The 17261-nt window shown below is 46.0% G+C and overlaps 1 protein-coding gene across 1 annotated transcript; it reads left to right on the forward strand.

The window, feature by feature from the left end:
• Positions 1-266: 266 nt before the first annotated feature.
• LOC147200749 (uncharacterized) lies at positions 267-7085 on the forward strand. Its single transcript, XM_086119226.1, has 3 exons — positions 267-348; positions 6016-6192; positions 6449-7085. Exons 1-3 carry the CDS (start codon positions 267-269, stop codon positions 6994-6996), a joined length of 807 nt encoding a protein of 268 aa, XP_085975352.1. The 3' UTR covers positions 6997-7085.
• The last annotated feature ends 10176 nt before the right edge of the window (positions 7086-17261 follow it).

Genomic DNA, 17261 nt, shown 5'->3' on the forward strand with positions numbered 1-17261 from the left:
CCTCAGCAAGAATTGCATTGACTACAAGAGTCAAATAAATTACAATTAGTGAGATAAGACTGCTTTGGATGAATGACTGTGTTCTCTCCAAATGAGTTCGAGGATGACAAGGAGATTATCATCACCCAGTTTCATTGTATGTGTTTCACTTAGTTCATCCACAGATAGCGGCATCTCATGCAGAGATTTGACAAGCAGTATTTTTTTCCCCTCAACAGGGGGAGATGTGGCTCTGTTATGTTTGACTCAACCCATGTCAGTCAAAGATGCACCTTGGCCGGGTGGACTGCTTCCAGGCGGTGACAAGTACTGCCATCCTGCCTCACATGCCCCCAGGCAGCCGATCTGGTTTGAACTTGCTGTTTTTATGTAGTTTAATGGGATTTTCAGAGCAATGTGCTATTCCCTGCAGTATGTGATTTTCTCAGACTGAATGCATAGATAAACAAGAGAGCAGAGGATAAAATGGAGTGGGGGTGGCAAGCGGGGGCTGGATTTGGGTAGCATGGGGTCCTGTGGAGTTCAGTGTGGTTTCACCAAATGTTGCAGATCAACGGATTGATAGCATTACTCAGTACCTGTGATAAAATTACCTGTGTCAGACCCAGCTGTGTGCAGGATGCAATAAAATCAGGTAAGCAAATTCCATGATATGAAACTCGGCTTAGAAGAGGTCAAAATGATTGCGTATGATTGCATGCAGCTTATACCATCCATCTGTTCATCCATTTTCAACAACAGTTTCCTGTACAGGTCACGGGGCGCGAGAGCTAATCTGACCTCGGCCAGAAGTTGGACTATATCTTGGGCCAGCCGCCAATAAATAAGTTACATATTGTCACTATTGCGAGCATTCATTAAAAATGACTTTCAACTACTGTCAATAGTTATCTGTTCAAAATGTAGTCAGTAAAATGATCCAAAAATCACAGTGACACTTTCAATAACTTTTGGAATAATCCAATAGCAAAAGTGCTATCTACTCCTAAAAAACAAAAATAGCTAAATGTAAATAAAACATATTTTTACATGCCTTTGTTTGGGCTTTTCTGTCTTATTTTTAGTTAAAGGAGCCCACAAGATGAATTAAAATTTATTGTAGTGCTCTCCAACCAGTTCAACATAGAGTAATATTTTAACCGCCATTGCAACAAATATAGCTAATTATTAAAAATACAAGTCATAATTACGCTGAATGTACTTTACTTGATTGTTTTATTCAGTAGGTTTCTCTTCAATGAAAAAGTCCAATCTTGGTATCATGAGAGACAGCGGCACCTGAGGTGTGTTGCTTAGTTATGCCTCCATAATTTTGTCTCCTCTCTTATCTTGTTTTGGTCACAGTTATTGCAGAAAATGCTGCCAAACCAAAATACGATTTTGGAAACCTAAATGACGCATATTCAGTTTTAGCAGCTTTGAAGACTTCATTGTGAGACTGCTGCCACATAATTAGGCAACAATTACTTTTTTTTTCTTTAACTCATTGCTAGTGTCTTACTGTTTTTATAGACAGCGTTCCAGTGAGCTCACAAATCTCTGGACGTAAGTGCTATTGCCATATTGGAGATCATGCATCATTTTGTATTTTTTTTTTTCAGGTGATGATTGGCTGTTTGAATAAAGACATTTTGTTTTATAGCCAACGGATGAAAATGGTGAAATACTGTGGGGTGTTTGGGTGCAACAATTCACGTGGGAGGGACAAAGGCTCTGAAAAATGTTCACTTCTGCTTGTGGATCCTTGGCACATCCAATTGAAGAAATTGTGATGGAGTGATTTCAACGTGAAAATAACAAGAGATGCTTGAAGGAGAAAATAGACAATGGATCCTGTCGCACCATTATATTCGGATGAACCCATTCCTTTTGTTAAGTGTTGCTCATTCCTCATTCCTCCTCCCTTATAAGCGAAGCCAGGGCTTTCCATCAAAACAGTGACGAATACATATTGTTGAGCTGCGCCCTACTTCGTGTCCAAAGCAGCTGGAAAAGACAACACGCTGATTTCTGTTTAATTGCTTCCTAACCGGTGACTAGAATATGGATGGATAGATGGATGGATTGTTGCTTCCTAACCAGCGACAAATCCACAATTTGAGCAGGGTTACGCAAAACAATTTTGGTGTGGTTCTCAGATGAGCAGCAGGGGTAGTTAATTGGTGTTTGTCCATCCCTTTCATCAAAAAAAAAAAAAAAAAAAAGAATAAGAGCCATGGATTACCCCTTTTCTACCCTGAATATTGGACCATGCTCCATGATTCCTTGCTCCATGTATAAGGAATCTTGGGTCTTTGTAGTACAGGAAATAAGTGCATCATCCTCGCCGTAGTAAGCTTCACTTGGATTTCTCCGCTGCCCTTTCACATAATTTGACATAGTGCATAGACAAACTCACATATAAATGTGTATAAATCCGTACATCTGGCGCGGAATTCGCCGGCACTATACGAGCAGCGGTAAACAATCATGGCTAAACTCTGAGACACTGTCCAAAGGTGGTAGGAAACAGACTCCTTTTTTCCTCTGGTGAGTGATGTGAATATGATGTGTTTTATTGACGTCAGAAAGTAACAAGTCAAAGCGTTGTCTATATGCGCCGCGACGTCCGTGCGTCACCGTATTAAATCAGGTTATTCCGAATGCTTACGAAATTGGAATTTTGACCCTAATCCAAATATTGACGACATGTAAACAGAGTTGTAGATGACCATCCATCCATTTTCCAATCCGTTTATCCTCACGCAGGTCACGGGCAAACTGGAACCTATCCCAGCTGTCTTCGGCTCCGACACCCTGACCGGGTTGCCAGCCAATCGCAGGGCACACAGAGTAGAGGTAAAATCGGGCCTAAATAATCCAGCCCCACTCGACCCGGCCCGCGGGTATTAAAGCCCAGCCCGAGCCCGACCAATTAACTTGATTTGCAGGCCCGAGCCCGAAGCAAACCCACATTTTCATATTTTATTTGTGAGGACTCGGGAGCAGGAGTGTTGATTTATGATAACAAATTAAAGGATGTCTTTTGTAACGAAATCTAAGTTAAACAAGACTGTATAAACATTTACATCTTTTATATTTCTGTTTCTGCAGAGGGTACATTAACCGACAATTTTCAATCATTGATGGATTTTTTTAAGAGTTGACGGAATTTAAGGCCGTCCAGCATTTTGACAGGTTGAAAATTGGGCCATTAACCACAGCAGCAGTACGTCCTTAAGAACCTAGCGCGGCACTTTGAGAGAAGCAGAACGTCAAAGAAGAACAATGACGGGGGGATAATAGACAGAGACAGGAAGGAGTTCTTTGAATTGTCATTGCAAGAGTTTAGTACTGTACGTGTTGTGATGAGGCGACTCCTGTTTTTTTGCGAACCATGGTCTCTCGTGGCCAAAACTATTCACTGCCTCGAAACGCCTCAGCGCACTAAACTTATATTTATTTTAAAAAAGTCAGCGAGAGAGAAGCCCGACCCGAACCCGAAGCAATGATTGACATTTTAGGCCCGACCCAACCAGAATTTCGGGTCGGGCTCGGGCTTAACATCTTACCTCTAACACAGAGAGAGCCACCATTGGTGCTCACAATCACACCTAGGGACAATTTAAAGTGTTCCATTAACCTATGGTGCACGTTTTTGGAATGTGGGAGGAAACTGGAGTACCTGGAGAAAACCCATGCAGTGCAAGCAAGAGCAGCGACATGTTGCCAACTTCGAGATTGTGCCGCCATATTCAGTGACTTTTCCAAAATGTCATGTTAGCAACGACCTTATTTCCTGCATAGTGGAGCAAAAAGGGGGAATTTGTCCTGTGAATGATTTTTGAGTCCTAAGAACAGCTAATTGTGGCTTGTACCCATAATATCAGGATTATAAAAATATAGAAAAAAATATGGATACTTTATAAAACTTTGGGAAAGGTGCCTTGATGCAACCTTTAATCCACATTTAGCAAAGGTTTTTCGGTCCCAACCTACCTTGATGAAAGGATGTTGTCCACAGCTCTTTATGGCAGCAACATTAAAGCACCAGGACACCAACATAGTTGACAGACTACGCAAAGCTCCTCAAGTGTCATGCTCAAACTTTAATAATGTTTAAAAAAAACAAGTAAACAAAAAATAAAACTGTCACAAGTGGAAAATCAAAGAGGCCATAAAATATACATTCAAAGCAAAAAGGAAGTGTTCAAAAAGTGTTTGACACCCCACACCATGAAATATGACAGAACAAATGATATAAATAATGTCTAAGAGGTGTTGTATTGTTTTGTGTTTTTTGTTATTGTAAAGTGTCCTTGGGTGTCTTGAAAGGCGCTTATAAATAAAATGTATTATTATTATTATTATTGCTAATGAATGGATCAAGAGTTCTTTAAAAGACAGATGGTACTTTGTTGAAATCAACAATAAACTATCCAAATCCTGCAATATAATTTGTGGCGTATCTCAAGGATTGGTCCTCGGACCACTGTTTTTCCTTCTTTATGTCAACGATATTGTAACTGTTTCTAATTTGTTAAAATATATCCTATCTGCGGATAATACCACGTTATCTTTTGTTGGGAAAAAATATAAATGATGGGCTACAAGTTATGGAGAATAAGTTTCAGAAAATTATGAAGTGGTTCAACACAAATAGATTGTCTTTAAAGGATTACAAAACCAATATATGATTTTTAGTTGCAGGAATATGGACGTGGAGGTCACATTGACTGTAAAGGAAATTATTTTTAGGTGCTATGATTGATGGAACATTTAACATGGAAACCCCATATAGAACACGTTAAATCAAAGGTATCCCAAACTACTGCTGTATTACGTATGGTCAAAGTTTCACTTCATAAGAATACATTGCTTTTTTTGCACAGTTTGTTTGATTGTTCCACGTCTCATCCATTGCATTGGAGTGTGTGGGTGAGTTGGTACGGCTGGCACTGAACTGCTGTTTCATTTACAGAAACGTGTTTTTCGTGCCGTTAAAGTGGAGATAGGGGCCCTATAAATACAATATTTATGCAGTTCAAATCTTTGAAATCTTTTAAATGAATTTGTGGAATTTAAGATTCTCAAAATTATGTACAAAGCTCATCACCAACTTCTACCACATTGCTTGTAAAACATTTAAAAAGAGAGAAAATATCTAAAATTAAGAGGAACCATTTTTTTTTTGGAACCAGAACAAAGGGAAGGTTTCAATCCATTGCGTCAGTTTGTGGAACAATCTTAAGTATGAAATTAAAATGTCTCAATCCTTTTGTATTTTCAAGAAATGTGTACAACTAAAAAAATACTGTTGTTTAGCATCAGATATTATGCATCATATATTCTAAATTAGTAGATTGAATACATTTTGTTTTGTACTGTAAAATCATTTTTTACTTCTCTCGTCCCCTTATCGTTCCATTTCTTTGAAAGAATGAAGTAAAGAAATGAAATATTCCGTTTTACATAGTCAGACAGTGACCCCTCACCACGTCACGCTTCAAGTTTTGTGCCTTCAGTGTTCTTTTTTAACTGTGTATGCAAACATAATTCACAAGACCAGAGGTCGAGAACCCAAAATGTTGAAATAGCCATATTGGACAAAAACCAAAACAAAACAAAAAAAACAAATATGTCTGGAGCCGCAAAAATTTAAAAGCCTTATAATGAAGTCAATACATCCTGTGTGTACTGTATCTATACTCGCTATATTAGCCTACTATCAAAATGATTAAATTGGGTGGTGGGCGCAAATCGGACTTCCTGGTTTTTCACTTTTCGCGGCGAGGGGGGGTTCCGGTACCATTAACCACAAAAAACGAGGGATTATTTTACAATTAAAAAGATCTTTCCATAATTTATTCGAGAAAGGGCAATTAAAAAAATCAGTGAAAAACATCATCAGTGATCCTTCTCAAAAACAACGGTCGGTCGGTCGGTCGGTGAAGGCCCTCGTTATCGAGGAATGCGGCCCCCAGGACAAGGCGACGGCTCCTGGTGCTTGTGTCTCCGATGACTGTGGAGGCCCAGTCTTCCCCGAAAGCCCCGCCCGCAGGATTGACAGAAGCGGGTTAGGGGGCCGGGCGGTTGCCGGGCCCTCTCCTTCCTCCGCGCTCGCCGGTCCTCCTCCGCAGCGACGCGTCGAGTCTCGAGGACCTGGACCCCGCCCCGCACAGCCCCACGCCAGGCCGCCCGATCCGCGGCCAGGTCAGCCCACTGTGCCGGGGGAATCCGGCACCGCTGAAGATGACCCTTTAGCTGGTCTTTGAATCGTCTTTTCGGGCCACCGCGGGGACGGGTGCCCTCCAGCAACTCCGCGTAGAGGAGCTGCTTCGGGAGACGGTCGTCGCTCATCCGCTGCACGTGGCCGGCCCACCGCAGTTGGGCCAGGGTGATCATGGCCTCGATACTCATGAGGCCAGCCCGGGTGAGGATCTCATTATTAGTCACTCTCTCCTCCCAGGAAACGTTGAGGAGAGATCGGAGTCGTCCTTGGTGGAACCTCTCGAGCCTCTTGATGCTGCTCCGATAGAGGGTCCAACATTCGGCGCCATAGAGAAGGGTCGGGAGGACGACAGACTTATACACCATGATCTTCGTGTTGGTGGAAATGGCGTGATTCCTGAAGACCCGACGACCGAGGCGTCCAAAGGCTGTGTGGGCTGCCTGGATACGGTAAGTGAGGTCCTCCGTGAGGCCGGCGTCCTCCTGGATAATGCTGCCCAGGTAAGGGAACGCCGAGACCTGCTCGATGGGTTCGTCGTCTATGGAGATTTGGGGTGGACGATGGTTCAGGTGGAGGGTCTTTGTCTTTTTGGTGTTGACGGAGAGGCCAAAGGTCCTGTACGCCGCGGCGAAGCCGTCCGCGATGAGCTGGAGGCCCCCGGAGGAGTTGGAGACCGCAGCATTGTCATCAGCGTACTGGAGTTCGCTGACGGTCGTGACCATGGTCCGCCGCCTGCTCCTCAAACGGCTGAGGTTGAAGAGCGACCCTTCAGTTTGGTAGCGTAGAGTGATTCCGTGCTCCTGGACAGGGGTGACGTGGTGGATGAGCGCGGCGATGTAGAGTCAGAACAACGTCGGCGCCACCGTGCAGCCCTGTTTGACTCCGGTCCGAACCGGGAATGGGGGAGTCATTTCGCCCTGAGTCAGGACGCAACCCTTCATGCCGTCGTGAAACATCCGGATGAGGGATATGAATTTGGGGGGGCAGCCTTGACGTCCCAGCACTTTCCAGAGTGCTGCTCGGGGCACAGAATCAAACGCTTTGGCCAGATCATAAAAGATGGCGTGGAACTCCCTCCGCTGCTCCCGGCACTTCTCCAGGAGCTGTCTGGCGCAGAACACCATGTCCGCGGTTCCCCTTCCTGGACGGAAGCCCGCCTGGGACTCCGGAAGAACCCGCTCAGCGAGACAGGTGAGTCGGTCGGCCAGTATACGACAGATGAGTTTTCCAGCAGTTGACAGCAGCGAAATTCCACGATAGTTTCCACAGTCGAGTTTGTCGCCCTTCTTGAATATCGTGACGATGACGGAGTCCTTCAGTTCCCCAGGCACCGTCTCCTCGACCCAGCATTGAAGGATGAAGGTGTGGAGGCGGGTGAGGAGATGTGCACCCCCAGCTTGTAAAAGTTCTACGGGGATGTCGTCGACTCCAGCAGCTTTGTTCTTCTTCATCCTCCTCAGGGCTCCGGAGATCTCCCGGAGAGTCGGCAGCTCCGTCATCCAGTGTTGCACGGGGAGCTGGGGGACAGGATCGAGGAAGCCGTCTATTGCGCATGTCGGATGGTTCAGGAGCTCCATGAAATGCTCCTTCCATCGCTGGTGAGTATCCTCCTTTTCCTGCAGGATGGTGCCGTCCTTTGCCTTCACAGCCATTGGAGGACTGTGAGCCGGACCGATGATCTTCCTCGTTGCTTCGAAGAAGGATCTGGTATCGTGACGGTCAGCGGAACTCTGCATTTGGTGGGCAAAGTTGACCCACCATTGATTTTGGATCCTCCGGATCTCTCTCTGTGCTTCACTCTTGGCTGTCCGGTAGGCTTCTTCAAGTCTCTTGGAGGAAACGCAGTTCTGCCATGCAATGCGAGCCTCTCTCTTTCTTGAAATCAGTGGCTCAATTTCTTCCAGGTTTTCGGCAAACCAGTCGGGATTTCTCCTCTTCTGGACACCGAGGACCTCTTCCGCGGATTTGGTGAGCGCAGTTTTCAAGTGCTCCCAGTCTGAGTGGACAGTGGCAGGAAGGGTCCGAGGTTGAGTGTCCAGTTTGTCCGCGAGGGACGTCTGGTACTGTTCGAGGACTTGGGGATTCCTCAGCAGCCCAACATTGAAACGTATCCTCTTGGGGATCTTCTTCCTTCTTTTCGCAGGCGCGATCTTCAGCCTAAGTCTTGAGGCTATCAGCCTGTGATCGGACCATCCGTCATCCATGGAGCGGATGGCCCTCGTGACCATGACGTCGGATCGGTCGCAGATTCGGGTAAGGACGTAATCGATCAGGTGCCAGTGGCCGGATCTTGGATGTTGCCAGGTGGTCTTGTGCTTGTTGGCCATCCGAAACAGTGTGTTGGTTATTACCATCTCCGTCTCTGCGCAGAGACCAAGGAGTAGTTCTCCATTTTCGTTGCAGTTGCCAACGCCTTCCTTCCCCAGAGTCCCTCCCCAAAGCTGATGGTCCCGGCCCACCCGCGCATTGAAATCCCCCAGAACCAAGAGCTTATCCCGGGGGTTGACGCGGAGGATCAGGCCACGCAGCGCGGCATAGAAGGACTCCTTCGCCTCCTCCGAGGCGTCCAGGGTAGGTGCGTAGGCGCTGATGATGACAAGGGATTGGGATTGACACAGAGGTAGGGTGATGGACATGAGTCTCTCAGAAGTTCTTACGGGGATGATGTTGTGATCCCTAACCAGACGTGACTTAACGCAGAACCCTACACCGTGAATTCTTCTCTCCTCCACAGCTCGTCCGCTCCAGAAGAAGGTGTACCCGTGCCGAGGCTCCTCGAGCTGCCCGGCACCAGGGAGACGGGTCTCGGAGAGGGCCACAATGTCCAGGCCGAGCTTCTGAATCTCAAGGGCGATGAGGGCAGTCCTGCGCTCCGGTCTCTTTGCTCTTGCATTGTCCATCAGGGTTCGTACATTCCAAGTGCCGATTTCCAGGAAAGCAGTCCGGTTTTTGTATTTGTATTTGTTTCGCCCGCATAAAGGATGAATCTGCTGGAGGCGGGTCTCCAGCCGATCGATGGCGGTGATGGGCGTGTTTAGGCCGCCTTTTATTGGCCCTTCCTCGGATTGAGGGGAGCAGCGCTGCGACTAGAGAGTCCTGCTCCGCCACCGTGGTCGCTGCCTCTCCCCTGCACCATCACCAGTTCGCAAGGGGAGCGACCATCGTGCCACGGCCGCCGACGTGTGGTTGTGGAGCTAGGGACGTGGGCCCTCATCTGAGCCTGTCCCCGACGCCCCGCGCCATCGCCGCCGGACTTCTTGAGGTTGAGGGGATCGGGAGAGGGGGGAAACGGGTTGATGGGGCAGAGGGGAGGGGAAGAGGGGGGGGGGGGGAGAATCGCCATCCTGGGGGCTATGTAGCGTGAGGGAGGGGGACGGGTCGCAACCCCGCCCCCGCACTTCGACCCCGTGGCCAGGGTCCACGGCAGCGCGGTGGCCGACGGTGGTGGTCCAGGGGGTCTGCAGCACCCGAGGTTGGACCGTGGGTGCGCCGGGCCCGGTGTTTTATTTTGAAGGGTGGGCATTCCTTCATAACCCATGGGGATGGTCGGCTTGGGGATCCGGTCCGACACCTTGCTAGGCGCTTAACGCCAGGACTGTGGTGGATTTGTATACCGCCGGACGCGGTCCCGCGGGATTTTGCTGACCCCAAGGTCATTACCACTTCGCACCAACTCTCCAGTGATGGAAAGTCCCGTCAATTCGGCGTGGAGGCTCCCTTACGGACTTCACTGCGATCCACTAGGAATTGGCGACGGTTTGATCCGCACCTTTGAGCCTAGGGATCGCAGATCTTTTGCGGACTGAAAAACATCATCAGTGATCCTTCTCAAAAACAACAATTAATGTTTGAATCCTTTCAATTCATTTGAAACTGTGCCTCCCTTTCCTATGTTGGAAAAGAAGCACCTTGTCATCTCTCCTGGACCTGATGATATCATCCAACAAAGTTGAAGGAAAGGTGCCATAAAGGTCAGGAGGTTTGACTTTCCGAAGTGACCCCAAGATTGAAAGTGGAGCGCAATTTTCAATCAGTTCACGGTACACATGCGTACCAGCGTACTGCTTAGGTCCACCCCTGATTACGAGCAAGCTTGTGCTCTGCCACTGTTGTGCCTCTGCTCCTACAAGTACGACATCGCAACACACATCATCATGTATATATTCATTTGGCAGTTTAGCTATTGACACAGAACTCCGTGTCAACACTTAAACAAATCAGACTAGCTCTCTTGCCATGGTAACAAGTTGATAATTTTAACACATCTATGCTGAAGGATTTCTTGCACATCCTGCATCTCGAAGGAAAGGCAGAATAATGAATAGAGAAGCTGAGTTGAGTCAGCAAATGTCAGTGAAGATGACACTACAGTGAGAGTGAATTAATAGGGGGTCTCGGCCAGGGCCAGGTACTGAGCTGTTGGCACTTGTTGGCTGACAGCCAAGCAATAAAAGTCACATCTCCTTTAAAAAGGCCATAATTTAACATGACAGGAAATCCCGGACTTACAAAAGCCAGTTATTTAAGACAGGCTCAGCATGCCTATTTTTGGGAAAAAAAAACAATGATCTGGACTTTTGGGGAGTGGAAATGTTGGTTCAACTACCAATTAAGCAAGAAAAGGAAACACACACAGTCCAAACTTGCAGGATTTCAACCAAACCCCCCCAGTAGAGAGGTCTGCCTTATTATCGACTGTAGCTATTCCTTGACTGAAGTCAAGTAGAGTTCAGTCAGTTTTATTTATTTACTTGTTTACATGTATAATTCTGGCCTCCCATCCATCAGATCAGGAAGTGATTCTGGGGCACCTTTGCACGCTTTGCAGATTATGGTTGGGGCATTCTTCACTTCATTTTGGAACAATATGAGTTGGTGGGGGGAATACGTCCTCAATTGTGAGGGATCAATTTACCAACCAAACATGTTTTTGGAATGTGGGAGAAAACCGTGTACCCATGCAAGCGCGGGGAGAACATGCAAACTCCATGCAGGGAGGCTGGGGCCTGGAATCGAACTCATGACCTCTGCACGGTCAGGACATGCTCACCAGTTGCTCACCGTGCCGCCCTGATGTACGTATTTTGCAAAATTCAAGTTCATGTCAACTTTATTTTTTTCATTTCCTGTCCCATGTAAATCCGCTTCAAATTCAAGCCGCGACTCCCAGTTCCACATACGCATCGGTGCTCTGCGCTGACGCTTCTTTCTTCTCATCGTCGGTTCCGCAAGCCATCCATTCATCCAGCCGCAGACTGTCCAACAGCACCGACATTTCCGCTGAACAAAGCGGGGCTGTGAAAAATGCTGCCCATTTCAGGTGCAAAAAACAAACAAACAAGCGCCCCGGGGGCTGTCCAGCAACCACAGTCAGATGGCGCGGACATTCCTTTCAATCAAAATCAGGGCTGGTGTACGCGTGCTGCCGAGAAGGCGCAACCACCAAGTACATATTCTTCTTTGACGAATGACGTGGCCAAAAATGCCGAAAAAATCCACATCATGTCCACACGACATAACAACACCACCATGTGACAAAAAAAACTAAAACAAAAAAAACACACAAAAAAAGCAGGGCTCTTGAATAGCACTTGCTGATAGCTGCCTACTCGGGTGCCATCTTGGAAAAAGAAAAAAAAAGAAAGTCAATAAAATAGAAATAGAGCATGTCAAGGGCGTGCCAGTGCAGGTGTGGCTGGTCTTTGTAGCCTACCAATTGGAAAGGGAAACACACAAATTAGGATGAAAATAGGAACCTGGACAACATTTGTGTTTTCGAACGACTTTGAAGTTATTTTAACAAATCATTTTATTTTATACATATATTTTGCAATTGTAATGGAAAATCAAATGCTTCAGGCTATTTTTGACCATCATTGCAAATGGTTTTAGTAATAGCTGAAATTTTGGCCATTGTTTGAATCACATGGATCGAGCTTTTCAAATCGGTGTACTGCCGTGATTTACTTTACCAAGATTAAACATGATCTCACTGTATTGTGATCATACAATGTCATGAAAATAAATCTCATGGGATCCAGAATATCCCTCTGGTTAAGGCAAGTCAATCTTAAATTGAGGTCAATGACTCTGCTGAAATTGCAGTGGGAACAAACTCTCGCTGAAAGTGACTGATGTGGGAAAAAAAACAAGTTAAAATAAAAGATATGACGTTTTCTCTTACCGTATTACTGTATATGGGGTGATGAATGGAGACTAGCTGATGAAAGCTGAGCTCATCTATCATCCGCTATCCGGTTAATTCATTCTGTAGGAGGGGCACCGTCAGTGACTCATGCACGTCAGCAAAAAGAGTTACACCAGCTTTGCCTTGAGATACTCAGAAGCATGATTTTATGAGATGTGTACTGTATATGTCAGGGGTGTCAAACTCATTTCACATTTTGGGCCGCATACGGCCTCGGTAGGTGTCAAGTGGGCCGGACCATGAAAATTATACTATACTCTGCTATAACTAACCAAAATATCATGTATTTCCTTTGTAAGCACAAGAACTGAAATTTAATGAACATATCTTTTACAAAACATTTCATGAAACGCCTTAGATTTCCTTAGACAAATGTGCAATTCACTTTTAAGATATCCTTTATTTGTCCCACACTGGGGAAATTTACAGCCTCCAGCAGCAAGAATGTGGGTAGAAAGAAGAAAGAAGAAAAAACAAACAAACACCGTTCAATTAAGTGCAATATAAATACAAAAGGGATAAATCGCAGTGCTATTTACAATTGTTTTTCACATCATGTAATTATTATTATTATTATTGTTGTTATTTTCATTCAGCAGCCTGACAGCAGTCGGTAGGAACGAGCGTCGGTATCTCTCCTTCTTGTAGCGCGGGTGTAACAGTCTCTGGCTGAAGGAGCTACCTAGTGCTGTCAGGGCAGGCTGGAGAGGGTGGGAGGGACTGCCCATCATACCCTTTAGCTTAGTTAGCATCCTTCTGTTGCCCACCTCCTCCAGAGTGTCAAGGGAGCAGCCCAGGACAGAACTGGCCTTCCTGTCCAGTCGCTCCAGTCTCTTTCTGTCCCGGGCTGAGATGCTGCCTGACCAGCAGACAATGCCATAATGGATGGCCGAGGCCACCACCGAGTTATAGAAAGTCCTAAGGAGCGACCCCTGAACCCCAAAAGACATCAGTTTCCTGAGTAGGAAGAGTCCTCTGTCCCTTCCTAATCAGGGTGTCCGTGTTTGTAGACCAGTCCAGTTTGTCTTTCAGAAGAACACCTAGGTACTTGTAGGAGGTCACCCTCTCTATGTCCATACCCTGGATGTTCATCGGTGCCGGTGAGGACTGTTTCCTGCAGAAATCCACAACCAACTCCTTAGTTTTCCTAGGGTTGATCTGGAGGAGATTCTGCTGGCACCAGTCCACAAAGTCCTTCGTCAGTCCCCGGTACTCCCAATCGTCCCCCTCTGTAATGAGGCCAACAATCGCAGAGTCATCGGAGAACTTCTGAAGGTGGCAGTTTGGAGTGGCGTGTCTGAAGTCCGAGGTGTAGAGGATGAACAGGAATGGAGCCAGAACAGTCCCCTGCGGCGCTCCAGTGCTGCAGAGAAGCCTGTCCGACTCACAGCTCTGCAACCTCACGTACTGCGGCCGAATTGTGAGGTAGTCTATGATCCATGCTGTGAGATGGTGGTCCACTCTGGCGTTCTGCAGTTTGCCACCCAGTAATTTGGGCTGGATGGTGTTGAAGGCACTGGAGAAATCAAAGAACATGATTCTCACAGTGCTCCCAGCCTTCTCCAAGTGTGACAGCACTGAGTGGAGGAGGTAGATAATGGCGTCTTCCACGCCGATGCCAGGCTGATAGGCAAACTGCAGCGGGTCCAGTGCCAGGCTCACCAGCGGTCGAAGGTGGGCGAGGACGAGTCTCTCCAGCGTCTTCATCAGGTGAGACGTCAGCGCCACCGGTCTGTAGCTGTTCAGCTTCTTAGGGTGGGGGGTCTTGGGCACTGGGACCAGGCACGACGTTTTCCACAGCTGTGGAGCTCTGCCCAGCTTCAGGCTCAGGTTGAACATGTGCTGGACAATGTCACACAGCTGGTCAGAGCAGGTCCTGAGGAGCCGGGAACTGATCTTGTCTGGACCTGCTGCCTTCCTCACATTCATCTTCCTCAGTTGGTTCCTCACCTGCTCTGTTGTGACGGACAGGCAGGAACCAGGTGCCAGACTGGGTTGATGAGAGCTGGTCGAAAGAGGAGGGGGAGGAGAAGAAGTCCTCAGTGAGAGTGGTTGCAGTTGGTGGTTGGGGGAAGGGACAGACGACTGGTCGAAACGGTTGAAAAAACGGTTCAGTCCATCTGCCCAGTCCTTGTCCTTCTCAGTCAGTCTTTGGGCTGTCAGGAAAGGTTTGGGCTTTTAGCATTCTTACATATGCATTGCAACAGATCCCACTGATTGTACAAAGGCACAAAACCTTAACAAGTAATTGTTATTGAAAAATATAGTCACGCATTTTAAGATTAAACGAGATGTATAAAGAAATGATTTTTAAAATCATTTACACAAGTGCATGGAAAATCTAAATTTAATCCCTGCCTACACTTTACAAACTAAAGAGGATAATCCATGAATTGCATCTTATTAAAAATATTCATTCCGTGCCTTTTATGCATTTTTTTCATTTTTAAATTATCCCGCGGGCATGAGCGAACCTCCTCCGGTGCTGGTTCCGCGCCGCGGGCCGTATGTTTGACATCTCTAGTATATGTCGTAACAGGACGTAATACTTCAGTGGTGTCAAGTAACAAAGTGAAAATACTTTGTTACTTTCCTAAGTAGAATTTGTGGGTTTTTTTTTTAGTGGAGTCATTTTTTTGTTTCCAGCTTACTTTGCACGTCTCCTCCATATATTTTTTACGCGTCTGCACTTTCTATTTCCTTACACACACAAAAAAGCCTTAATGCTATTTCATTTTGAATTGTGTGCATTCCAGTTTAATAACACACCTATCCAGATAAGTCTTACGAGGATCGACTGAGTGATTTTGATTGCGGTTGGATGACGCGATGCATTGCCGGCACATGACACAAATCAACAAATCACTGACAGCTGGCCTCACACTTTGCTTTGCCTACAAAATGTCCAAGTCCCGTGCGAGTACTGGCAACGAGAAGGTTCATTCTTGACCAGAAAAGTCACCCTGAGCCAATCACTGGACATCCCTTGTCGTACTTGGAGGAGTAATTAAAAAACTACTCATTCCGAACGTGCTGCAAAATTTACTAACTGAAGTGCTACCAGCTAATGGCTTTAAAAAAACTCTTCGTCAAACTTGAAAAAGCATGGTGAGGTAAATTATCAAGGGATATCGAGGGTGTGATTAGACTTCAGACAAATGTTATAAGATTAATTTAATTTATTGCTATATGTAATACATAGTAGTAAGGTATTAGCTCGTGTTGTAGTCAAGACCACACAAACCGAGACCAAGATGTTATCGAACCTAGAGCATATCCAAGACAAGACCAAGACCTTTGGAGGTCGAGTCCAAAACCAGGACTAGAGTGAAAAGATCAAAGAAACATCACAAAAGGAAAAGTTGTCCATACTTAATGAAGACTGCCACTCGCATCTGTCCACCAAAACATTCAAAGGACTCTGGTGAAATAAAGGACACACAAACAGAAAGAAATGAACGCACGCACCGCGCTCAACCAGGTTTTAGTTTGACCTCATAACGACCTAACTTGCACGTCATAGGCCAGACGTGATCCACGGGTTGTACCATTCTCAAATTAGGTTTAGAAAAATCCCAAAAGGTTTTGTGATGCACCACTTTTGGTCGATTTGTAATCACTACCCTATGCAAGGCACTATGCAAGTGCATATTTAAGATGTGATCAAAAAAATAAATAAATCAGAAGCAATCCAGATGGTGAGCATCCTTGTTGAACACACCTGTGAAAAGACATCTGTTTCATCTCTCTGATCTTCCTTTTAGAGTGGAGTGTCAAGCACAGTGACCCACTCAACAACCCTCAAAAGCAAAACACAAACACACTTGGTGGCAGTATGAAATTACTATAATATAGAACGTTTTGTGTATACAGCCATGTTTTCTTCAATTTCTTGTTCATTTTAATGTCCAATGCCGCTAAAATTCTACAAGTGACGAATTGAACAACAGAAAACGTCGATTGCCCAGCAGGACAACACCATAGCTAATTGCTGTATTTTTTTAACCACAAGCCTTTGAACCATGCGGCTTTAAATTAAACACCTTTTAATTATTTATTTTGTCATTTTATTTTGTATTTTTAATGATGGGCTTCAAGATGTCACAAGATTTATCCATAATCTCATTACATTTGACCAATGAAATTATCAAAGAGGACAAATGAAATTATCCAAGCCCGCCTTCATATTCTACTGAATATTCATCAGACATTTGCAGTTGGAGTTGGTTGTGGAAGTGAATGTATGTGGTGGTATGTGGCTGTGTATGAGTGAAAATAGAGTACCCGTATACAATATACTCATGTATATCCATCCATCCATCCATTTTTTGATCCACTTATCCTCACAATGGTCGCAGGACGTGCTGGTGCCTCTCCCAGCTGTCTTCGGGCTGTGGGCGGGGTAAACCCAGAACTTGTTTGCAAGCCAATCGCACACATAGACGAACAACCTTCCGCGCTCTCACTCACCCCTAAGGATAATTTAGAGCGTTCCATTAATCTGCCACGCATGTTTTGGGAATATGGGAGGAAACCGGAATACCGAGAGAAAACCCACACAGGCACGAGGAGAACATCCAAACTTTACACAGCAAGGCCGGAGCCGGAATCTAACCCTGCTCCTCTGCACCGTGAGGCCGACACGCTAACCAGTGAACCACCAGGCCACCATACATAGTATATATCCATCCATCCATTTCCCGAAGTGGTTTATCCTCACAAGGGTCGTGGGGGATGCTGGAGCCTATCCCAGCCGTCTTCGGGCAGTAGGTGGAGGACACCCTGAACAGGTTGCAGCCAATCGTAGGGCACACACAGATGAACAAGCTTCCGCGCTCACAC

The sequence above is a fragment of the Hippocampus guttulatus genome, chromosome 9 (genome assembly GCF_054856545.1).
Source record: "Hippocampus guttulatus isolate MCC_2025c chromosome 9, RoL_Hgut_1.0, whole genome shotgun sequence".
NCBI classification, from domain to species: domain Eukaryota; kingdom Metazoa; phylum Chordata; class Actinopteri; order Syngnathiformes; family Syngnathidae; genus Hippocampus; species Hippocampus guttulatus.